This window comes from Neoarius graeffei, chromosome 20, assembly GCF_027579695.1.
Source record: "Neoarius graeffei isolate fNeoGra1 chromosome 20, fNeoGra1.pri, whole genome shotgun sequence".
Classification (NCBI taxonomy): domain Eukaryota; kingdom Metazoa; phylum Chordata; class Actinopteri; order Siluriformes; family Ariidae; genus Neoarius; species Neoarius graeffei.
In genome coordinates this window covers 58,364,264-58,384,234 of record NC_083588.1, presented here as the reverse complement: position 1 = coordinate 58,384,234, position 19,971 = coordinate 58,364,264, and the positions used below count along the sequence as shown (strand labels likewise).

Genomic DNA, 19,971 nt, shown 5'->3' with positions numbered 1-19,971 from the left:
ATGTGTTTTCTTGTTCAAGTTGGTCTTTAGAAGATAAATTAGGATGAACGTAAGTCTGTTCTAGGCGGCACGGTGGTGTAGTGGTTAGCGCTGTCGCCTCACAGCAAGAAGGTCCGGGTTCGAGCCCCGTGGCCGGCGAGGGCCTTTCTGTGTGGAGTTTGCATGTTCTACCCGTGTCCGCGTGGGTTTCCTCCGGGTGCTCCGGTTTCCCCCACAGTCCAAAGACATGCAGGTTAGGGTAACTGGTGACTCTAAATTGACCGTAGGTGTGAATGTGAGTGTGAATGGTTGTCTGTGTCTATGTGTCAGCCCTGTGATGACCTGGCGACTTGTCCAGGGTGTACCCCGCCTTTCGCCCGTAGTCAGCTGGGATAGGCTCCAGCTTGCCTGCGACCCTGTAGAACAGGATAAAGCGGCTACAGATGATGAGATGAGATAAGTCTGTTCTTCGTTTATTGGTGCTTAGAAACAGTCATTTCTTGTTCTGTTGGTTTGATAGTGATATAAACCGTCACACAAGTTCAACAAAGATCCATGTTTGCAGGTTATGAGTGAACAAAGTGATGCTGTTTGGTTTAATGCCATCTAAATAGGTTCTCTCTCTCTCTCACACACACACACGGAGACTGCTTTCATTTCTGTGTTGACGAGAACAGCGTCTGAAATGCAAATGCATCTCCTAAAGCTCTTTCCTCAGAGACTACAAAGCAAATGTTCACAAATCCCAACATGAAATTACACACAGCCTCACACTAAACCCCCCATGTGTCAGGGATGAAAACGTGTTTTCAGAAAAGTAGGAACCAAGGTCAGGTGTAACTCAATCATCCTTGCTGTGTTGGCTTGTGTCCTGAGCTGAAGTCTTATCAGGTATCACAGCACACGGAGATGGAGAAAGCAGTCTGTCCTGTCTGGCCTCTTTTAATAGACTTTACTGCAGGAAATGGCTTAAAGCAGACGTCAAACAACATCCGTGGCTCAAACATGCAAGCTTAAAAAGGGAAGTATTTCATTTCACCAAGATATTTGGTATTGTTTAGTTTTGTTTTTTTTTGCCTGTTGTGTCATTTAAATGAACTTGCTAGATATAGATAGCTTTTTTGTTACTATTTTGATGTTTGGAGATTGCCGAGAAGTCTTTTTGTGGTTGATTTTAGCTAGCTAACATAAACAAAACATTAAAAAATCCCTCCTGTGCCAGGACCTGGTCTTCCCAGACAGTCTCGCACCAAGTACTATACTAACCATTACCATTGGGCAGCACCAATCTCAGTTTCTATACACCTTGCTCTCTTGGCGATTACATAGGTTACCATACATGTCAACCTATACGGAATGTCCGTATTTTATACGGATTTGATTCAATAAACATAGTATACGGGTGTATAAATAAAGTTATACAGATTCTTTAAAAAAAAATTCAATATTTATTTAGAGCTATAATCAATTCCCACGATGATAAACGTACTGTACACCACAGACAGCCAGTAAAGAGTCTTATGAAATCGCGCGTTATCTTGTGGTAGCGAGACTTCGTCCCACTTTTGATCATGCGCACGCCGCATTGCGAGAATCCCGCCAACCGGGAAGTCATAGACATATAAACATAGACGCCGCCTTCTGCGTAGAATCATACGTCATCCTCGCCGCCATATTGGACGTGGCAAAGTGGAGATTCTTCAACCGTCTCTGGTATAGCGTCTAGACAGTAGCCGAGAATAAAGATGCCTCATTCATGTGCTGCGTTTAACTGTACCAACAGGTTTACCGTCCAAACAAGATCACATGGGATTACCTTTCACAGGTGAGACTGGAAAAATACTTTGTATTCATTCTGAAGGTTTATTGTTATTAATATTGAATAAAAAGTAACTGGGATATATCATTGTTAATTATCATTCAAATTTTAGGTAAATTATTTTAATTTGCATCTTATACGGATTTTACAAGGGAAATATGGATTTTGGAGGTTGGTTATACAGGTTTGATTGACCAAAGGTTGACATGTATGGGTTACAGTGGGGGGCTGGTCCTCTGGTAACCATGAAAGTTTGACTCCCTACTCACATCTGTATCATGGCATGCCTCGTCAGATGGCAGTAGGTACCATTTATATGATGGTCCTTGGTACGACCCAACTGCAAGTAAAACTCGCAATCCCCCAGTTAAGAGGTGGACATGCTAACCACTAGGCCAACTTAGCTAACATAACCCAACCATTATTATCTACACTGAGAAAAAAAATTATACTTGCTTTGCGTATACCGCAAGCTGGCCTAGTGGTTAGCGTGTCTGTCTCTCGACCGGGAGATCGCGAGTTCTACTTGCGGTCGAATCATACCAAAGACCATCATAAAAATGGTACCTACTGCCATCTGGCAAGGCACGCTGCAATGCAGATGTGAGTGGGGAGTCAAACTCTCATGGTTACCAGAGGACTAACCCCCACTGTAACCCGAGCTGTATAATAGGCAAGAGGCCGAGGGCTATAGAAGCGGAGATCGGCGCCGCCAATGCACCTTAAGGGCCTGGTTAGTACTGGGATGGGAGACTACCTGGGAAGACCAGGTAGATAACCATGGGATTCCCATTTGATCCCACAGGTTATTAATGGGAGTTCACAGATCACCATTGGTTCCTCATGTACACTCGTGGACCCCCATAGATTCTCTCACTAGGGTAGAACATGGGACCTCATCAAAAATTCATGGTACTCCTGCTTGGAAGATATGCAAATCCCACGATGTCTTTGGGAGCCACCTGAGGCACCTATTAAATATGAACCTATGAGTCCATTCATCTTTGGTAATCCCTTATCCTGCTCAGGGTCATGGTGGATCCAGACTCTATTCTGGGAACACTAGACATGTGGAAGGAACACATCCTGGATGGGATGCCAGTGCATCACAAAGCACGCACTCACTCACTCACTCACTCACTCACACTTATGAGCAATTTAATGTAGCCAGTCCACCCACCACCATGTTTTTGGGGGGTGGGAGGGAACTGGAAAACTTGGAGGAAACCAACAGTAACTCAAGCTCAGTATTTGCAAGATGGCAAATCTACCTGCTGGACCACCATACTTATATTATAAAATCCATAAGAGTGTGTATTACATGTTCTGCCCAAGGTAGAGAAAATTAATGTATATTTCTCATCTCATCTCATTATCTGTAGCCGCTTTATCCTGTTCTATCTACAGGGTCGCAGGCAAGCTGGAGCCTATCCCAGCTGACTACGGGCAAAAGGCGGGGTACACCCTGGACAAGTCGCCAGGTCATCACAGGGCTGACACATAGACACAGACAGCCATTCACACTCACATTCACACCTACGGTCAATTTAGAGTCACCAGTTAACCTAACCTGCATGTCTTTGGACTGTGGGGGAAACCGGAGCACCCGGAGGAAACCCACGCGGACACGGGGAGAACATGCAAACTCCACACAGAAAGGCCTTCGCCGGCCACGGGGCTCGAACCCAGATCTTCTTGCTGTGAGGCAACAGTGCTAACCACTACACCACCGTGCCGCCCATGTATATTTCTACATTTCATATTATTTTATTCCTCTTAAGCCAGTGCAATTTGCCAACACTAACTGTTTATAAAAGTTTATATATATATATGAAGTTTCTCATATTCACGAGTGAGTGAAGCGAATGAGTGAAAATATTTTCAACACGAGAAGATAAACTTCATACTGTATCTTTGCACCACCATGTAATATTCTTTATATTATATGGACATATCCACAAAAAATATGCAAGTTAATCAAAAGGATTTTAATTTTGAACCGGTTTGCCATTTTGACAACGCGCGTCTAATCAGCGGGAAAACTCTGGGAGTGACGTCATCGGAGTGAAACATCAGGAATTATTTTATATACAGGACACTTTTTGGATGGAATAAAAACGTGTGTTCTATTCCCTTCCAGTGGGTTTCATTCATTTGGTTTGATAGCATGCAATATTGTTAGCATATCGCGTATCCTACATGTATTACATCACTCTACCCAATGGAGAATGAATGTTGAATATGGTTTACGATATTGCATGGTTGTCAAGACAACATGACATCGTACCGGTACATCAGAGACATAAAACTTCCCTGCTAGCGGGCGACTGGGACAATTTGTAAACAAACATGGCCACCAGGTTTGCTTCGTTAAATACGTAAGATTTTGAGAGAATTTTGAAAGAGAAAGACATGTTGAACACCCGAAAGGAATGTATAATAATAATAATAATAATAATAATAATAATAATGGCTGGATTTTTTCGTGGTATATCAGATATATTCCATTCAGCTACTTGTCTTTGACTCGTTCAGTATCATGCTAGCTGAATGGAATATATCTGATATACCACTCAATGCCAGCCAATATTATTTAAATATGTCACTCAGATCCGCGATGTATTTCATATGAAAAATGCAAGTTTTTCAACACGAGAAGATAAACTTCATATCTTCAAGCTAACATGCGATTTTCTTTTTATTATATTGACACATTCACAGACAAAAAGGACCCAAATATATCAAAACAATTCATCCATTCCATCACGAGTGACATATAGAGATTTAAGTCACAGTGTTGGTTCTCCATGTATTGGATGTAACTCATATGAAAAAATACGAGTGGTGTATTTCCCACTAAAACACTCATGTCTATGTAATATGTATATGTGTAGTATCCTCTATATATTATTTTTCCTTTACCAGCATAACTCAAAAAGTAGTGAACGGATTTGGATGAAATTTGGAGGAAAGGTGAGCCATGGGCCAAGGAACAATTGATTAGATTTTGATGCAAATGTGGATATGTATGTGGATCCAGGATTTTATTTTATTTTTTTGGTCTGTTCCCAACATAACTCAAAAAGTAGTGAACGGATTTGGGTGAAATTTGGTGTACAGCTTTCGTATTATCCTAGGTTCGAGTGAATTGATTTTGATGTTGATAATAGGTGCTTGGTGGCAGTATGGACTCTACTGGGTGCCCTTCTTATAATTATGAAAATGTTGTGGAACATCTACAAAACAAATTAGTTCCTGTTATAGCTTACGTTATAGTAGCTATAAAGATTCGTTCACTCATCGCTCATCAGACTATCTTTTTCTTTTGCTCTTAAAATAAACAAAAAGAAAAACGCAGCTTGTCATGTTTTTTTTTTTTAGCTTGTAGCATTACAGCGAAATTGAAAAGTGCAAACTCCTCTCCTGAAGACTTTCTCAAGTCAGAAAACGTTCCCTCACTGGAGACGCCCTCCATTAATGTTGAATAAAGATCTCCATACAGAAAACTTCACATTATCAACAAAGTGGTGTTTATTTATTTATTTATTTATTTATTTATTTTTAATTCTGTCTGTACCAGTCCCTGTTTTTGTTGTTACCACATAAGCTACAGATAATATTTTAAAACTAGTTCATTAATATACAGAAAGCCTGCACATCTTTACTGTGTAGCTGGAACTACTGTCAGAGCTGCTGTTCTAGAAAATTAATCAACACTTTCCAGCCAATCAGAAATGAGAATTCAGGATCACCTGTGTTTATTTAGCAGGACTGAAAGTTTCACACACCATGACCTTGTAGCTGGTGAATGAACTTGTTCATGAATCGATCATGAATCAGTATTTTTAATTCATAGAATTGAGTCGCCCTTTGGGATGTTGAGGTCTGAGCAGGTGGAAATATTGTACGTTCATTCATTCAGTCCAAACCTTGTAATACAAGACACCTAAACACACCTCTGTGCTTACACACACTCAAAACAAAAGAAAAAAAGAATAACAAGATTTACGACTTCAGCATTACCCCGGTGGTGCAGTATCACTTTTATATTACGTCCTTCCTAGCGAAAAATATCAAATGACAAGCTCTCTCTCTCTCTCTCTCTCTCTCTCTGTACCGTAGTTGTGTGTAGGACGGCTGCCAGCTTCCAGCCTGATGATGTCATATTCAGCCAAAGACTGGCGTCTCTTGTTGCTTAGTAACTGTGTAATGCACTGTTGGGGAAAATTGGCCATTTGACCTGCAGCTGGATGGAAGAGTTTGCTTGAGCCAAATGGACTAACATCTGTCTTTCTCTCTCTCTCTCTCTCTCTCTCTCTCTCTCTCTCACACACACACACACACACACACACACACACACACACACACACACACACACACACACACAAGCAGTTTTCCTCATGGGGACCGACTCAGTGTCCCCACAAGTTTGTATTCCTACCCTTGTGGGAACATTTGGTCTTGACCAAGGTATAGAAACATGCTCACACACATGCTCTCACACACACACACACACACACACACACACACACACACACACACACACTCCTGTGTACCAACCAGCTGCTGACAGAAGGACAGAGCAGGCGCATGCCACATGACCTGCATGCAAAACAATCTCTCTCTCTTGCTTTTTCTCTCTCTCTTTATCTCTCTCTCTCTCTCACACACACACACACACACACACACACACACACACACACACACACACGTTTAAACTAAAACACGGCAAAGCATGCACACACTCATAACCACAATGCACCTGCATCTGGTCTCCACAACAACGATTCTAACAAGAAGCATTCAAAGCTGACAAACACTCTTACCTGCACCTGTACGCGTGGATGTGTGTGTAAACACAGACACACACGTTACACACACCTGGATGCCTTCAGTCAGTGTGAGCATCAGTCAGCTGGCCCCAAACACTCATTCTCTTGCATTTCTCTCTCTCTCTCTCCCAGCAGTGGTGCTTTATTTAATTAATTACCACATCGGCAGGCTGCTGCTTGGCTGCTTTAACTCTTCCGCGCTAGTGCCGGGGTGGTGGTGGTGGGGTGGAGAACGAGGGAGGTGTGTATATATGTGTGTGTGTGTGAGAAAGAGAGACGCACTGGGCTAATTAACTCTCCTCTTCCTCTTTTACACGCTGCCACACTTGTCCTCCCATTCCCTTACTTCCCTTCCCTCCTTCTTGTCTTTCCTTCCTCCTATCCATTCCCAACAGTACGCTGGTGTATTCCTGCCATTCCTGTCTCCGGGTTCCTGCAACGATGATATCCAAACAGGTTTCCTTTTCCTCAATGTCTATTGCCTTCTTTCTCTCTCTCTCTCTCTCTCTCTCTCTCTCTCTAGCCTGACCTTTGCAATATGATATCACCAGCTTCCATATAAGGACAACGTCTCTATGGCAACCGTGGACTCCACCTGTCTCTCACACAGCCATTCGCGGTGTCACTTGCTCTCTCTCTCGCTCTCTCACACACACAGCACTTATTCATTCATCCATCCTGTACTTACACAGTGCCCAGGTAACGAAAACATGGAGGAGCCAAAATATGAACAACAGATGAAGAAGCAAAGAAACAATGGGTGATAAAACACAGAGATGGAGAAAATACAAGAGGGATGAGTGAAATGGCTATGCAGTAAAGCCAGCATATGGATTTCCTGTCCATAAGTCAACGACATTTACAGTACATACACACTGATAATGCAGCATCATTCATACCAAGTTGGAAAAGTTTCTTCAATTAAAAAAAAAAAAACAGTCCAGTTTAAAGGAAGCACACAAACATGTTGAGACGGAAATACTTCTCATGTGCATGCTATACTAGTGTCAGCGGGGCGAAGTATTCTGTCAGCGACGGTTGGAGACGGATGTAGGTGCAGAAGATCTTTATTGCAAAGAAAAGTGCAAACAGGCAAACAGTCCAAATCAGCAGGTGTATATCGTGAATGGTAAAACAGGCAAAAGGTCGAGCGAGGCACAAACAGAATATAGTAGACAGAAGCAGGGTCAGAAACAGGAATCAGAAACCAGGAAATCAGTCAGGAAATACGGCTCGGTAAAGGCCCGGTCCCACTGGCCGATGGACACAAAACGTATGCAAAAAGGACACAGCGGACGAACAAAATTTCGGGGGTGGCTCTATCCGTTTTCATCCGCTCCAGAAATGGACAAAATTGGCGAAAATTTGCGAAAACAGAACGGAAAAGAACGGACGTGGGTAGTATATAGCAGGGATGTTAAACGCATGTTCATAGGAAGCCTAGCGGATGAAAGCGGATGGAAGTGGATGACAGCTCCGAAGGGGTTACCGGTGATAACTGAGAAGCGGACGCATAGCAGAAAGAGCGGATGCATAGCGGATGAAGGGGATGCATCACGTACGCCTAATGGAAACAAAGGGGATGTTGCGCGGATGTATATCGGATGCAGACCGTTCACTGCGCATGTGGGGGGTATGAATTGCGTCTGCTCCGCGGATATAAAGGGATGCAGCACGCACGCCGTCAGCATAAACGTGCTTGCGGCTACATCGATACATCTCTACTACTAGATGATTTTCTCCCCCTTTTTATACAAAATATCGATTGTCCGCTAGGTGTCCTTCTACATACTCTAGACATACTCCAGACATCCTAAATATACGAGATACATCCCAGATATAAACGCTTTGTCCGTTTTGAATACTTTATATACGAGATGCATACGCTTACATCCTTTCTATTTCCGTGCTACTAACGATGAATAGACGTTTCATGTACCTTATCTTTCCTCCCTCTTTCCGTTTTCAGCTGCAGCGGATGTGAGTTGCGAGGATGCCCAGAGGATGCAGAGAGGATACAGCAGACGTTTAACGGATGATAACAGACATAGAACATTTGTTGCTCGTATATGTCGCGGATTTACATCGTACACGGCGGAAAGTTCATCTGTTCTAAAAGTTTTGTGCAGCTCAAAACTTTTTGCACGGATGAAATCACAGTGGACGGATGCTCGATGGATAGAGCGTATGAAGCACGTATGCAATGAGTACACAACGGATGCGTAGCGTTTTCCAACGGATGGCAAAGATTTTTTTACGTTTTACATCCTCTTTGCATCCGTAAGTGCAGTGGGACCGGGCCTTAATGTACACTACCGTTCAAAAGTTTGGGGTCACCCAGACAATTTTGTGTTTTCCTTGAAAAGTCACACTTTTATTTACCACCATAAGTTGTAAAACGAATAGAAAATATAGTCAAGACATTTTTCTGGCCATTTTGAGCATTTAATCGACCCCACAAATGTGATGCTCCAGAAACTCAATCTGCTCAAAGGAAGGTCAGTTTTATAGCTTCTCTAAAGAGCTCAACTGTTTTCAGCTGTGCTAACATGATTGTACAAGGGTTTTCTAATCATCCATTAGCCTTCTGAGGCAATGAGCAAACACATTGTACCATTAGAACACTGGAGTGAGAGTTGCTGGAAATGGGCCTCTATACACCTATGGAGATATTGCACCAAAAACCACACATTTGCAGCTAGAATAGTCATTTACCACGTTAGCAATGTATAGAGTGGATTTCTGATTAGTTTAAAGTGATCTTCATTGAAAAGAACAGTGCTTTTCTTTCAAAAATAAGGACATTTCAAAGTGACCCCAAACTTTTGAACGGTAGTGTATCACAACAACGCAATACTTCGCAAAGTAAGTTTGCATTCTGAGTCCTTATATAGGTGCGCTGATTGCGCCTTAATCCCATGCAGGTGTGCGTCATTCGCGGCACACGCATGAGTCAGTTCGGAGCGCACGCTGTCCAGAGCATGCTTGAGAATCATTCTGTTGTGACAACTAGACTATTGTATAATATTATTGTCTAGTGTGACTTCTCCGTCAATTTGTTTGCATTTCTCTACAAAAATTGTGTCAGTGCAGGATTAGAAAAGGAATCAAAATAAAGCAGTGGCTAGTTTATTGCCTGTTTATTTAAAAAATATATTTTTCTGCTTATCTTATCTTCCATCCGTTTGATGTGTGACACGGTGTGCTGTCGTGCTGCCGGTGTTTTGCGGTGAAATAAAAGTCTGGCTCGGGTCTGGCTTCAGTTGTCGTTTCTGGTTCGTGTCTCATGTCTTCCCAGTGATTTTTTTTTCATACAAGTCCTCCACAAATCCACAATCTTCTGTAAAATGCTCAGTGCACAATTTGCTGCTATTTCCAGGAGTAAAGTTTTCTCGCTTTACTTGATAAAGCCACTCAGACAAACGTCTTGGATCCAGGATGGAATGAAGAAGACGTGCGGAATCCTACGTCATGCAGCGCCACCCTCGTTTACATCTCCTAATCCATCCATCCATCCATCCATCCATCCATCCATCCATCCATCCATCCAATGTGTCTGGCTAATCCGGTATGGCCGTGCCCGGGGAAATGACCCAACGGACTGATGTTACAACTTTAACATGTTTTTTAAGCTAAAGTCCGCTTCATTTTTTTCCTCTAGAACATCTTGTATTAATGCTTAATGATGACATTTCATTCTCATTCATTATCTCTAGCCAAGCTGGAGCCTATCCCAGCTGACTACGGGCGAGAGGCGGGGTACACCCTGGACAAGTCGCCAGGTCATCACAGGGCTGACACATAGACACAGACAACCATTCACACTCACATTCACACCTACGGTCAATTTAGAGTCATCAGTTAACCTAACCTGCATGTCTTTGGACTGTGGGGGAAACCGGAGCACCCGGAGGAAACCCACGCAGACACGGGGAGAACATGCAAATGCCGCACAGAAAGGCCCTCGCTGGCCATGGGGCTCGAACCCAGACCTTCTTGCTGTGAGGCGACAGCGCTAACCACTATACCACCGTGCCGCCCAATGACATTTCATAACCCCGTAATTTCAAAATTTCCTGGTTAATCGCTTTAAAGCGCCAGTGTATAACTTCACCCCCAGCTCTGAGCCTAACTTCACCCACTGTATAATTTTGAAAAAAAAAAAAAAGCTAAAATGTGAGCAAAGTGCTGAGGGGAGGGGCAGAGGAGGGGCTGGGGTGGTGAAATAGTGCAAACTCCTGTGAATGATGAGTGTTGTTTAGCATATATTTGAAAATGAGGCTCCCATTGTGGGTGGGGTCTGGGGGAGGTGGGTGGGGTCTGGAGGAGGTGGGCCGCCCATGTCTGATTAGAAAGCGTTAACTTTTTTTTTTAAAATATGAATTTAATGACGTGGTTAATTCTAAATGGTCGATTCTATGTCAGCATCGGCCTTGAAAGGTTCAGTAGATGGTGGGGTTTTGATCTGTTTTCATCCCGTAAAATACTGATTTTTATATTTTTATAAAAATGGTCACTTTGCCTATATTAACACTAGCATTGATGTATTTCATCAATGAAAAATCCACTTGTATCATTTAGTTTACTGCTGAAAAAAAACACATTTAAGTGTGCAGTGCCCCTTTATAATAAAGCGAGATAAACCGAGAGCTAATATGACCATCACCGCCATCAGCAGGTTGTGGGTAGCAACCCGTTTCACTCCAACATAAAACTACAGCACCTATTAAATAAAAGTTTATGAAAGAGGCTTAAACTAAAAAAAAAAAAAACCTCAGAAGGTTATTACAAAATAAATCTCGAACACTTCTGAAGATCGTAAGTTAATTATAAATGTGAACATGCATGTTGTTCAGGGTGGATTTTCTTTCCCTTTCACAATTTAAGAAATTACTTCAATCAGCAATAACAAATCAGGTCTACACATGGGCGCCGCCGGGGGGGAAAGGTTAGAACAATTCTAGGGGCCCAGCACTGCCATGGGGCCCTTTAAGGGGCTGATAATATGCTTTTAATGATTTTAATAAGACTTTTGAAATAACAACAATGCAATATTCCATCTGGTAAAATGAGCTAATTGAACAAGGTTGTCTATTTCTTGAGTTCTTCAACATATTGTCATTTAACCCTCCCCCTTTTGCGAAATGGTACGGTCCAGTTCTGGTAGAAGCGCGATGCGTTAAATCTGTGTGCTGATCAGTGCAACGCTACTTGCTGCTGTGTTGCGGTGCAGCAGCCAGCCAGCCAGCAGTGGAGTGCGTACAGTCTATGATCGCTAAATATGAAGAGTGGCTGTCAAAAACGTAAAGAAAGGCAGCTGAAAGCTGAGCGGGACCGGAGAGGCAGGCAACTGGTCACTCAGTTTTTCCCAAAGAAAGGTAGCTATCGCTCACATGTGTGTTCAAAATATTAGCGAATGGTAAATGAACAGTATGAACGTGGTTGGATTAGCCTATCAAGAGAACACTTTTACAGTTTGTACAGTGACTTTTTTCCATTTTAATAACTGAACTGACTTGTGTGATAAACAAGATGAAATATTACGTTATGCTGGTGCTAATAACTAGTGCTAATAACCAGTTTCATAACTAATGGGGTGCCCTAAATATGCACAGATTCAGCCTCAGGGGGACCTCCGCCCTACCAAACCACTGAACCCCCCTTTGGAGAAGGAAGTAAGCAGCAATACAACCCATAAATGCTTTAGGATTGAAGTTTTTAATGAGCGAGCGCCATATACAGTTTGCTAGATTAAAGTGTTGCTAATAATGGACACACTCCTGGTCCATGGAGGGGCAACCAATAGTCTAACTCTGCTTACGCTCAAATTTCTGTCTAGACACACTTTGCTTTGAACATATTCCCTTTTTGTAGAACAGTACACACAGCTTTCTACCTAGCACATAACAATCCATGGGATTTCCATAGGTATTTTGATGCTGGGTAGAAAACTTTTTCTATGATTTATTAGCAGTCACATCACACATTTCGGGCGGCACGGTGGTGTAGTGGTTAGTGCTGTCGCCTCACAGCAAGAAGGTCCGGGTTCGAGCCCCGTGGCCGGCGAGGGCCTTTCTGTGCGGAGTTTGCATGTTCTCCCTGTGTCCGCGTGGGTTTCCTCCGGGTGCTCCGGTTTCCCCCACAGTCCAAAGACATGCAAGTTAGGTTAACTGGTGACTCTAAATTGACCGTAGGTGTGAATGTGAGCGTGAATGGTTGTCTGTGTCTATGTGTCAGCCCTGTGATGACCTGGCGACTTGTCCAGGGTGTACCCCGCCTTTCGCCTGTAGTCAGCTGGGATAGGCTCCAGCTTGCCTGCGACCCTGGAGAACAGGATAAAGCGGCTAGAGATAATGAGATGAGATCACACATTTCACTACCAATTGTCCTAGCACAAGAAGGCATGTGGCAAAATCTTGAATTTTCATTTGTGATTGTAAATGCACCAGAATTAGTCACTGACCAGTTTTCATCTAGTCCCTGGTAGGTTAATACATAAAATGTAATAACAAAGTCACAAACTCAAGGTCCATGGGCTATCAAAAGTCAAATAATGACAATAGTGCAATTGTGACGAGGGTGGGCAAAGTTGGGGGGCCCAAAATTCTAATCTTTCATGGGGCCCAAAATTTCTGGCGGTGACCCTGGGTCTACATTCACACAACATGAAACAGTCTGTCCTACTTATCCAAATATCCAAGCTGCTTGCTAGCTTTACTAGCTGCGCTGCCAACCATAAACAACAAAATTAGAACCTGAGAGCTACAAGATCAAATCCAAGCTTGTGACTGAATCTGAACTATCACAGCACTTTTTAGGCTGGAGAAGTTTTATACAAACCCCCATAGCTCCAGCACATTGCTAAAAGGTGCTGAGCTCAGCGAAAATGAACAGGCTTCTTCAAGAATATATAAAGTACCGCCCCTTCAGAGGTCAAAGCAACCAATGCAATTGTGTTATTGGGAATTATAGAAAACTTCCATTGGAGTGTGCTAGGAATCCGTGGGTTATCAGGGGGAGGTTAAGGGTTAGCACTGGGCCGCTATGTAAATGGATAGTCAAGTCAAGTTTATTTGTATAGCGCTTTTAACAATAGACATTGTTGCAAAGCAGCTTGACAGAAAATTAAAGGCTTTAAACATGAGATACTTTTATCCCTAATTTATCCCCAATGATCAAGCCTGTGGCAATGGTGGCAAGGAAAAACTCCTTCAGATGACATGAGGAAGAAACCTCAAGAGGAACCAGACTCATAATGGAGCCCATCCTCATCTCATCTCGGTGATAACAGACAGCATGATTATAAATAACTCACTTCTATAACTGTGTCCTATAGAGTCACAAAGTGTAACTGTGAAACTAGGAAATTCATTACAGTTCCAACATGAAGTCTGCTTTGCTGAAGCCACAAACCACCCACCGATGGAAACCCGAGTGCAAAACCGTTCATGACAGCGCAGTCCCAAAGTTAGCAAGTCAACTGTAGTCCTCAGACACATGTATTACTGTAAGTGTCCAGAGCGTCTTCCAAGTGTGACTTTCGACTGTCCATATGGGGCCGTCCTCTACAGGAGCGATGAGATGAGACTCCAGCCAGAAGTAGGGCATCAGGATGGATCAGGCAGGTCTGAGAAGCAGAAGAGGTCAGCATCTTACTGGTGTCTCAGGATCGACATGTAACTCAGAGGGACAGACAGGGAAGCTGCGATATTAGCTGTACTGGTGCCCTCATGGGAAATCATAGGGTAATTCCTAGTGTTGTGCCACTTGAGACTGGGCTCAAGCCCACTTTTTGATGGTCTCAGTCGCATCTCGGAATCAACCGCATTTTTACTCGGGCTTGTCTCGGGCTCAGACATGGAGGACTCAGGATTTTATTTCAAGACTGGTCAAGACCACAACTGTAGGGATTTCACGAAATTTCCAATGCATTGTCTGATTTATTTGTCAACATCATTACTGTGATTGGATGTAAAACTTCAAATGCAACCAATAACGTGACCCATTGCTAATTTGAAATTGTTCTTCCTGTTAACAGGTGTCACCCCTCCTGCCCCCCTTCACACCCACTGGTCTTACTCTTGGTCTTGGTTTTGACTTGATCTCAACCCCTTAAAGTCTTGGTCTTGGCTTGGTCTCGGTCATGACTTGGTCTTGATTTCGGTGGTCTTGACTACATCAAGTGTAGTAAGTGACCAAGTGGGAAGGTGTCAGTCTCATAAACCAAAGACAATGGGTTCAATCCCCATTCATGCCTTGTAAAAGTCAAGTAATGTAAAGTTCATCTGCATGTCATCCTGAAACAAGGAAAATTTATTGGGGAAGTCATGGCCTAAAGGTTAGAGAAGCAGCTTTGAGACCAAAGGGTCACCAGTTTGAATCCTTAGACCAGCAGGAATGGCTGAAGTGCCCTTCAGTAAGGCACCAAACCCCCAACTGCTCCCCAGGGTATGTTGTACATCACTTTGGATAAGAGTGCCTGCTAAATGCCTGTAATGTAATTGGATAAAATTCCAATGATCCATTGAATGTACTTCTGTTCGCCATGGAATTCCAATGAACACCATTAGAAATTTCCAACAGGAATTTTCCATAGCGGGGATATAAAACCATATATCATGTGACTTGGGTATTATAGGAAATTCCATGAAAATAAACCTGACCAAAAACAAGTGTAACTTGACTTTTAGCTCCAATAGAACATTTGGGCCGGTCGCATATCATTTGGACTCCTTCAGCTGGATTATATGCAAACAAATTGCTCTATTGACCTTTAATCCACCTTTCCTGATATTTGCTCATGACCACTTCCTGATATGGTCAAAGGTCAACAGAGTCCGTGAAGAGTGGTTAAAAGAAGTGCTCAACTCGGCGCATTTTTACATACTTGAGTTAAACATGTAGAAAGAGTGTAAATCAATAACCGACTGTTTAAAGCTTCTGCAGAGTCTGGCTGTGTTTTTGACTTGAGGTTAAATAAGGACACTCGTGTGGGTAAAAGTGTTGGACTAAACAAATCATCTTACGGTAACATCACTGTCAGATTTAATTTTTATTATTATTTGTTTTTTGATGAAATAGCTTTTGGACACTGCAGCACTTCTTTCATCCGACAGTCTGGCTGTGCACATGGTGTTGATTCGTTCCCTGAGCAGCTGCAAATCACAGGTTGGTGTTAATGTGCTTCTTCTAAATACATTTACATTTCATGTGGAAATCAAACTCACCGTGCGAGGAAAAGCAAAAGCATGTGCTCTATGTTAATAAATGAATGTGAAAATCACGTGGGAAAGAAATGATTCATTTGGAAAAATCGCATGTGAAAAAATTAAGTCATGAAAAATTAATTTTGAAGAAAAAAAATTAGAGGAAAATAAATGAACATGTGGAGAATGTGAAAATGAATCATTTGAAAAGAAATTAATACTGGGGAAAAATGCCTGTGAAAATATTAATATTATATTAAAAAAAGAATTGTGTGGGGGAAAATAATTTTCAGAAAATCATGAAAAATGAGTTGTGAAAAATTTGCATGTGAAAATAAATATTTTGAAAAAAATGCATGTGAAAAATTAATCCTGAAAAAAAATCATATGTAAATATTATTTTGGAAAAAAAATGGATTTTGGAAAAAAATCATGTTGAGAAAATACATTATTTTGTAATTGGACCTGAAAAAATGAAGTCATGAAAAATTCATTTTGAAGAAAAAAAAATTACATGAAAATAAATGAACCATGTGGAGAAATTGTATGAAAAATCAATTGTATGAAAATAAATTAATATTGGAAAAGAATGCATGTGAAAATATTAATATTGTAAAAAAAATAAATGCATTGTATGGGGGAAAATAATTTTGAAAAAAATAATGAAAAATGAATGGTGGAAAAAATTGCATGTGAAAAGAAATATTTTTAAAAAATGCAAGTGAAAAATTTATTCTGAAAAAAATCATATGTAAAAATTATTTTGAGAAAAAACCCACAAAAAAATAAATGGACTTTGGAAAAAAAAAATCATGTTGACAAAATACAGTATTATTTTGTAATTGGATGTGAAAAACTTAAGTCATGAAAAATACATTTTGAAGAAAAAAAAAATCTCACAAAAATAAATGAACCATGTGGAGAAATCACGTGAAAAATGAATCATGTGAAAAAAAATTAATATTGAAAAAAATGCATGTGAAAATTAATATTTAAAAAAATGCATGTGAAAAATAAACTCTGAAAAAAATCAAATATAAAATGTATTTAAAAAAACATAAAAATAAATGGATTTTGGAAAAAAAAATCTTGTTGAAAAGATACATTATTATTTTGTAAATACACATGAAAAAAAATTAATATTAGGGAAAAAAAATCACATGAAGATGAATGAATCTTGTCAAAAAAATGTGGCAATGAGTGAATTCTGAAAAAAAAAAGAAAATTGCACGTGAAAGTGCACGTGTACCTGTTCACGTGCGCTCCTCTCCGAGCTTCCTCTCATGCTGCCGTGGGATGGAGACGGTGATGGAGGGAGGGAGTGCTGAGGAGGATACTTGTTCTTCAGGTGGTCCATGAAGGCGTCGCGTTTGCGCTCCAGCTCGGCTTTGTGCAGGTTGCTGAGTGCCTCGAGGCTCTGAGCGGCCATCACCGTGTGCCGGTGCTCGGATGTGTGCACGAGGCCGACGTTGGAGAAGCGGCGTGCGCCATTTCCCAGGCTCCGGTACTCGCGTGGGTACTCCAGGTCATCCGTGGAGATCATGTGACCGCCACCGCGCTCCGGGTCTAAATGAGGAAGACAGGAAGATAAGAAGAGGAAGAAGAATGGGTGTGGGTTCAATTACACAGGCCATCATATAGTCCAACATGGTACACACAAAGACAAAAGAGACAAAAAGAGAGAGAAATGGGATGAGTGGGTAGACGAGTGCATACATACAGCTGCCTCGTGCAGAGATACTGATCAGTTCAGTAAGAGAATTGTGAAAATATAAAATTAAAAAAAAACAAGACACACCAAACAGAAGAATGAGGTAGAATACCTCGTCCCTGTGGGACGCTCCATTCGCTTTTACCTGTTTGTTATTTCAAGCATCGCTAATTTGCTATCTGAACACACACACACGGTAAACACCACCAGGATGCCGGTTTATCAGGTTCACCCACCATCCACGTGTCCCATTACTGACTGTAGTCCATCTATTACTGTGCATAATGTCTCATGTCCCTCCACTCCATCCATCAATGCTCACTGCACAGTGTGTGTTCATCTCAGCGCTACACTTCATCAGTGTACAGATGTTGCGATTTTGTCCACGCAACAGAAGTGTGGTGTATTGACTGATTATAGCTACTTAGGTGAAAGTACAGAGAATGCTTTCAAATCTTACTCAATTAAACGTGAAACTATGTGGGCAAATGTGTACTCAAGTGAAACTGCTAAAGCTGCTACTTTCAAACGTAAGCAAGTAAAAAAAATTAAATAAATAAACGAGACTGTCAGTGGCGGCATAGCTCACTCTGGCCCCGTCTAGTCCAGAAGGAATGATCTAAAGTGGGCCACCTTGCACAATAAATGTTCCAAGCTACAGTATATACACTATATACAAGCTACAGTTGTGGTCAGACATTTACATACAGTGACATGATAGACTGTATACAATTGTTTGAAGTGATCTTGGAATTTGCAGTTGTTTAGAAATGGCTCCAAGAGACATTCCAGAGTTGTGTATATCTGCGATCCTCTTTCTCAGATCTGCACTGAGCTCCTTGGACTTTCCCATTTTACTGCGTGTTGGTCAATCCAACGAGTGCTGGAAACAAACCCTTTTTATGAAGGCACAGAGAAGCTACCAGCTGTAGTCAATCTTGATCACTAACAGGAAGTTAAGAGACCTCGGCCTTGGCAAGATAAGAGACATTTTGGAAGTTTCAGCACCTCTGAATTAATCAGTGTGGAAACTGCTCGTTAGGGATTGATTAATTACTCCATATCTTCATTATTAATTGTAATTACGCAAATTTGAGTAGAAGTTATATGCACCCTAGGCAGACCGACCTTCCTGCCAAAAACAATAAGAATCGGCGAAGAATTGAAGGAGAAGAAGTGATTTTCGTGAAATGTGGACGACGCCGGATGACACATCATGGCATAAACTCCTCACCTGTTGGCCGGATAAGCTAATAAGTAGAAAATGTTTTTAACTGGTAGAATGAAGTTAAGCACATCTTTTCATCTGAAAACGAACTTTTATTATTTATCCTGTAACCAATATTTACATTTACTAGCTGGAATTAGCTAACATTAGATTTGCTGCCTAGCTGTGATCGATGCTAGTCTAACCAGGGATTAGCAAAGACAACATGCTGTCACTAGTTAAAGTTATATCATTAAATGTAGTCAATTAACGTTAACAAATGAGCAAAACTTTCCTCAACCTGCTTTTTCAAATCTCATGGACATCAGTCTGAAGTTTCCAGCTTTCAAATGCTGGACCATTTCTGAAGCGATCGATGGTGGGGAAGCTGCCAAGGAGGGAGGGGACAGGACAGGACAGGCCTGTGTCCCATCTGCTGGGGGATCTGGGGGTCTCATATGCAATTTCCAAGCATGTCAGCTTATTTTTATGACATTTACAGTCCTGTGCAAAAGTCTTAGCCCCCTATATTATTTTCATACAAACTTTGCGATCGATATTGGATGCTAATCTCAGCGCATTTGATTGATGTACAGAGAAAAGTCATTAGCAGGATTGGAGAAGACACTCAAGATTTGTAATAACTACCCAAACTAGAGTGGTGGCTACAATTATCGACAGTCCATAATTATCAACACTTTTTCAGATTTACCAATAAAAAACAATTTTACAAAGGTGAGTTTCAGTTACAACGGTTATTATTGGCTAATTAATCAACTGGAAGACCCACCTCACCCTTTGATCTTGTCGTCTGATGACACAGCTCGTTACCTGAGATGAAATATTTTTCAGCACGATCAGCAATTTGAGGAAAACCCGGACGTTATAATCGCAGGTAAGCATGGTGGAAAGAGCATGGGCATGTTTTTTTCTGATCAAATTCACCGATATTTCATGACCTCCTTGTTGAAACCTACTTTGTTTCTTACTTTTTCATTTGACAGTCACCATTTTGTATCTAAACACGCGTTTGAGAAGTCACGTGTGTGAGGTGTCGATAATAGTGATCACTTTCACCGTTGTCCACCATTATCGACACGCTGTGGAATTAAGTGACATTTACAGCTGTTATGGATCGAGCTTTGTGTAACATTGTTGAAGTAGATGAAGTACTTAAAAAAAATAAAAGTGCTGTGATTTATAATAATAATAATAAT

At 41.5% G+C, this 19,971-nt stretch overlaps 1 protein-coding gene across 1 annotated transcript in view; it reads right to left on the bottom strand.

The window, feature by feature from the left end:
* Positions 1 to 17,711, bottom strand: part of srcin1a (SRC kinase signaling inhibitor 1a) — a 128,362-nt gene extending 110,651 nt beyond the window's left edge. The window contains exons 1-2 of the mRNA XM_060902061.1: positions 17,660 to 17,711; positions 17,086 to 17,402 (exon numbers count right to left, since the gene is read on the bottom strand). Coding sequence (XP_060758044.1) covers positions 17,086 to 17,379 — 294 coding nt within the window. The 5' untranslated portion in view covers positions 17,380 to 17,402; positions 17,660 to 17,711. The remainder of the gene's footprint in view (positions 1 to 17,085; positions 17,403 to 17,659) is intronic.
* Positions 17,712 to 19,971: the final 2,260 nt, after the last annotated feature.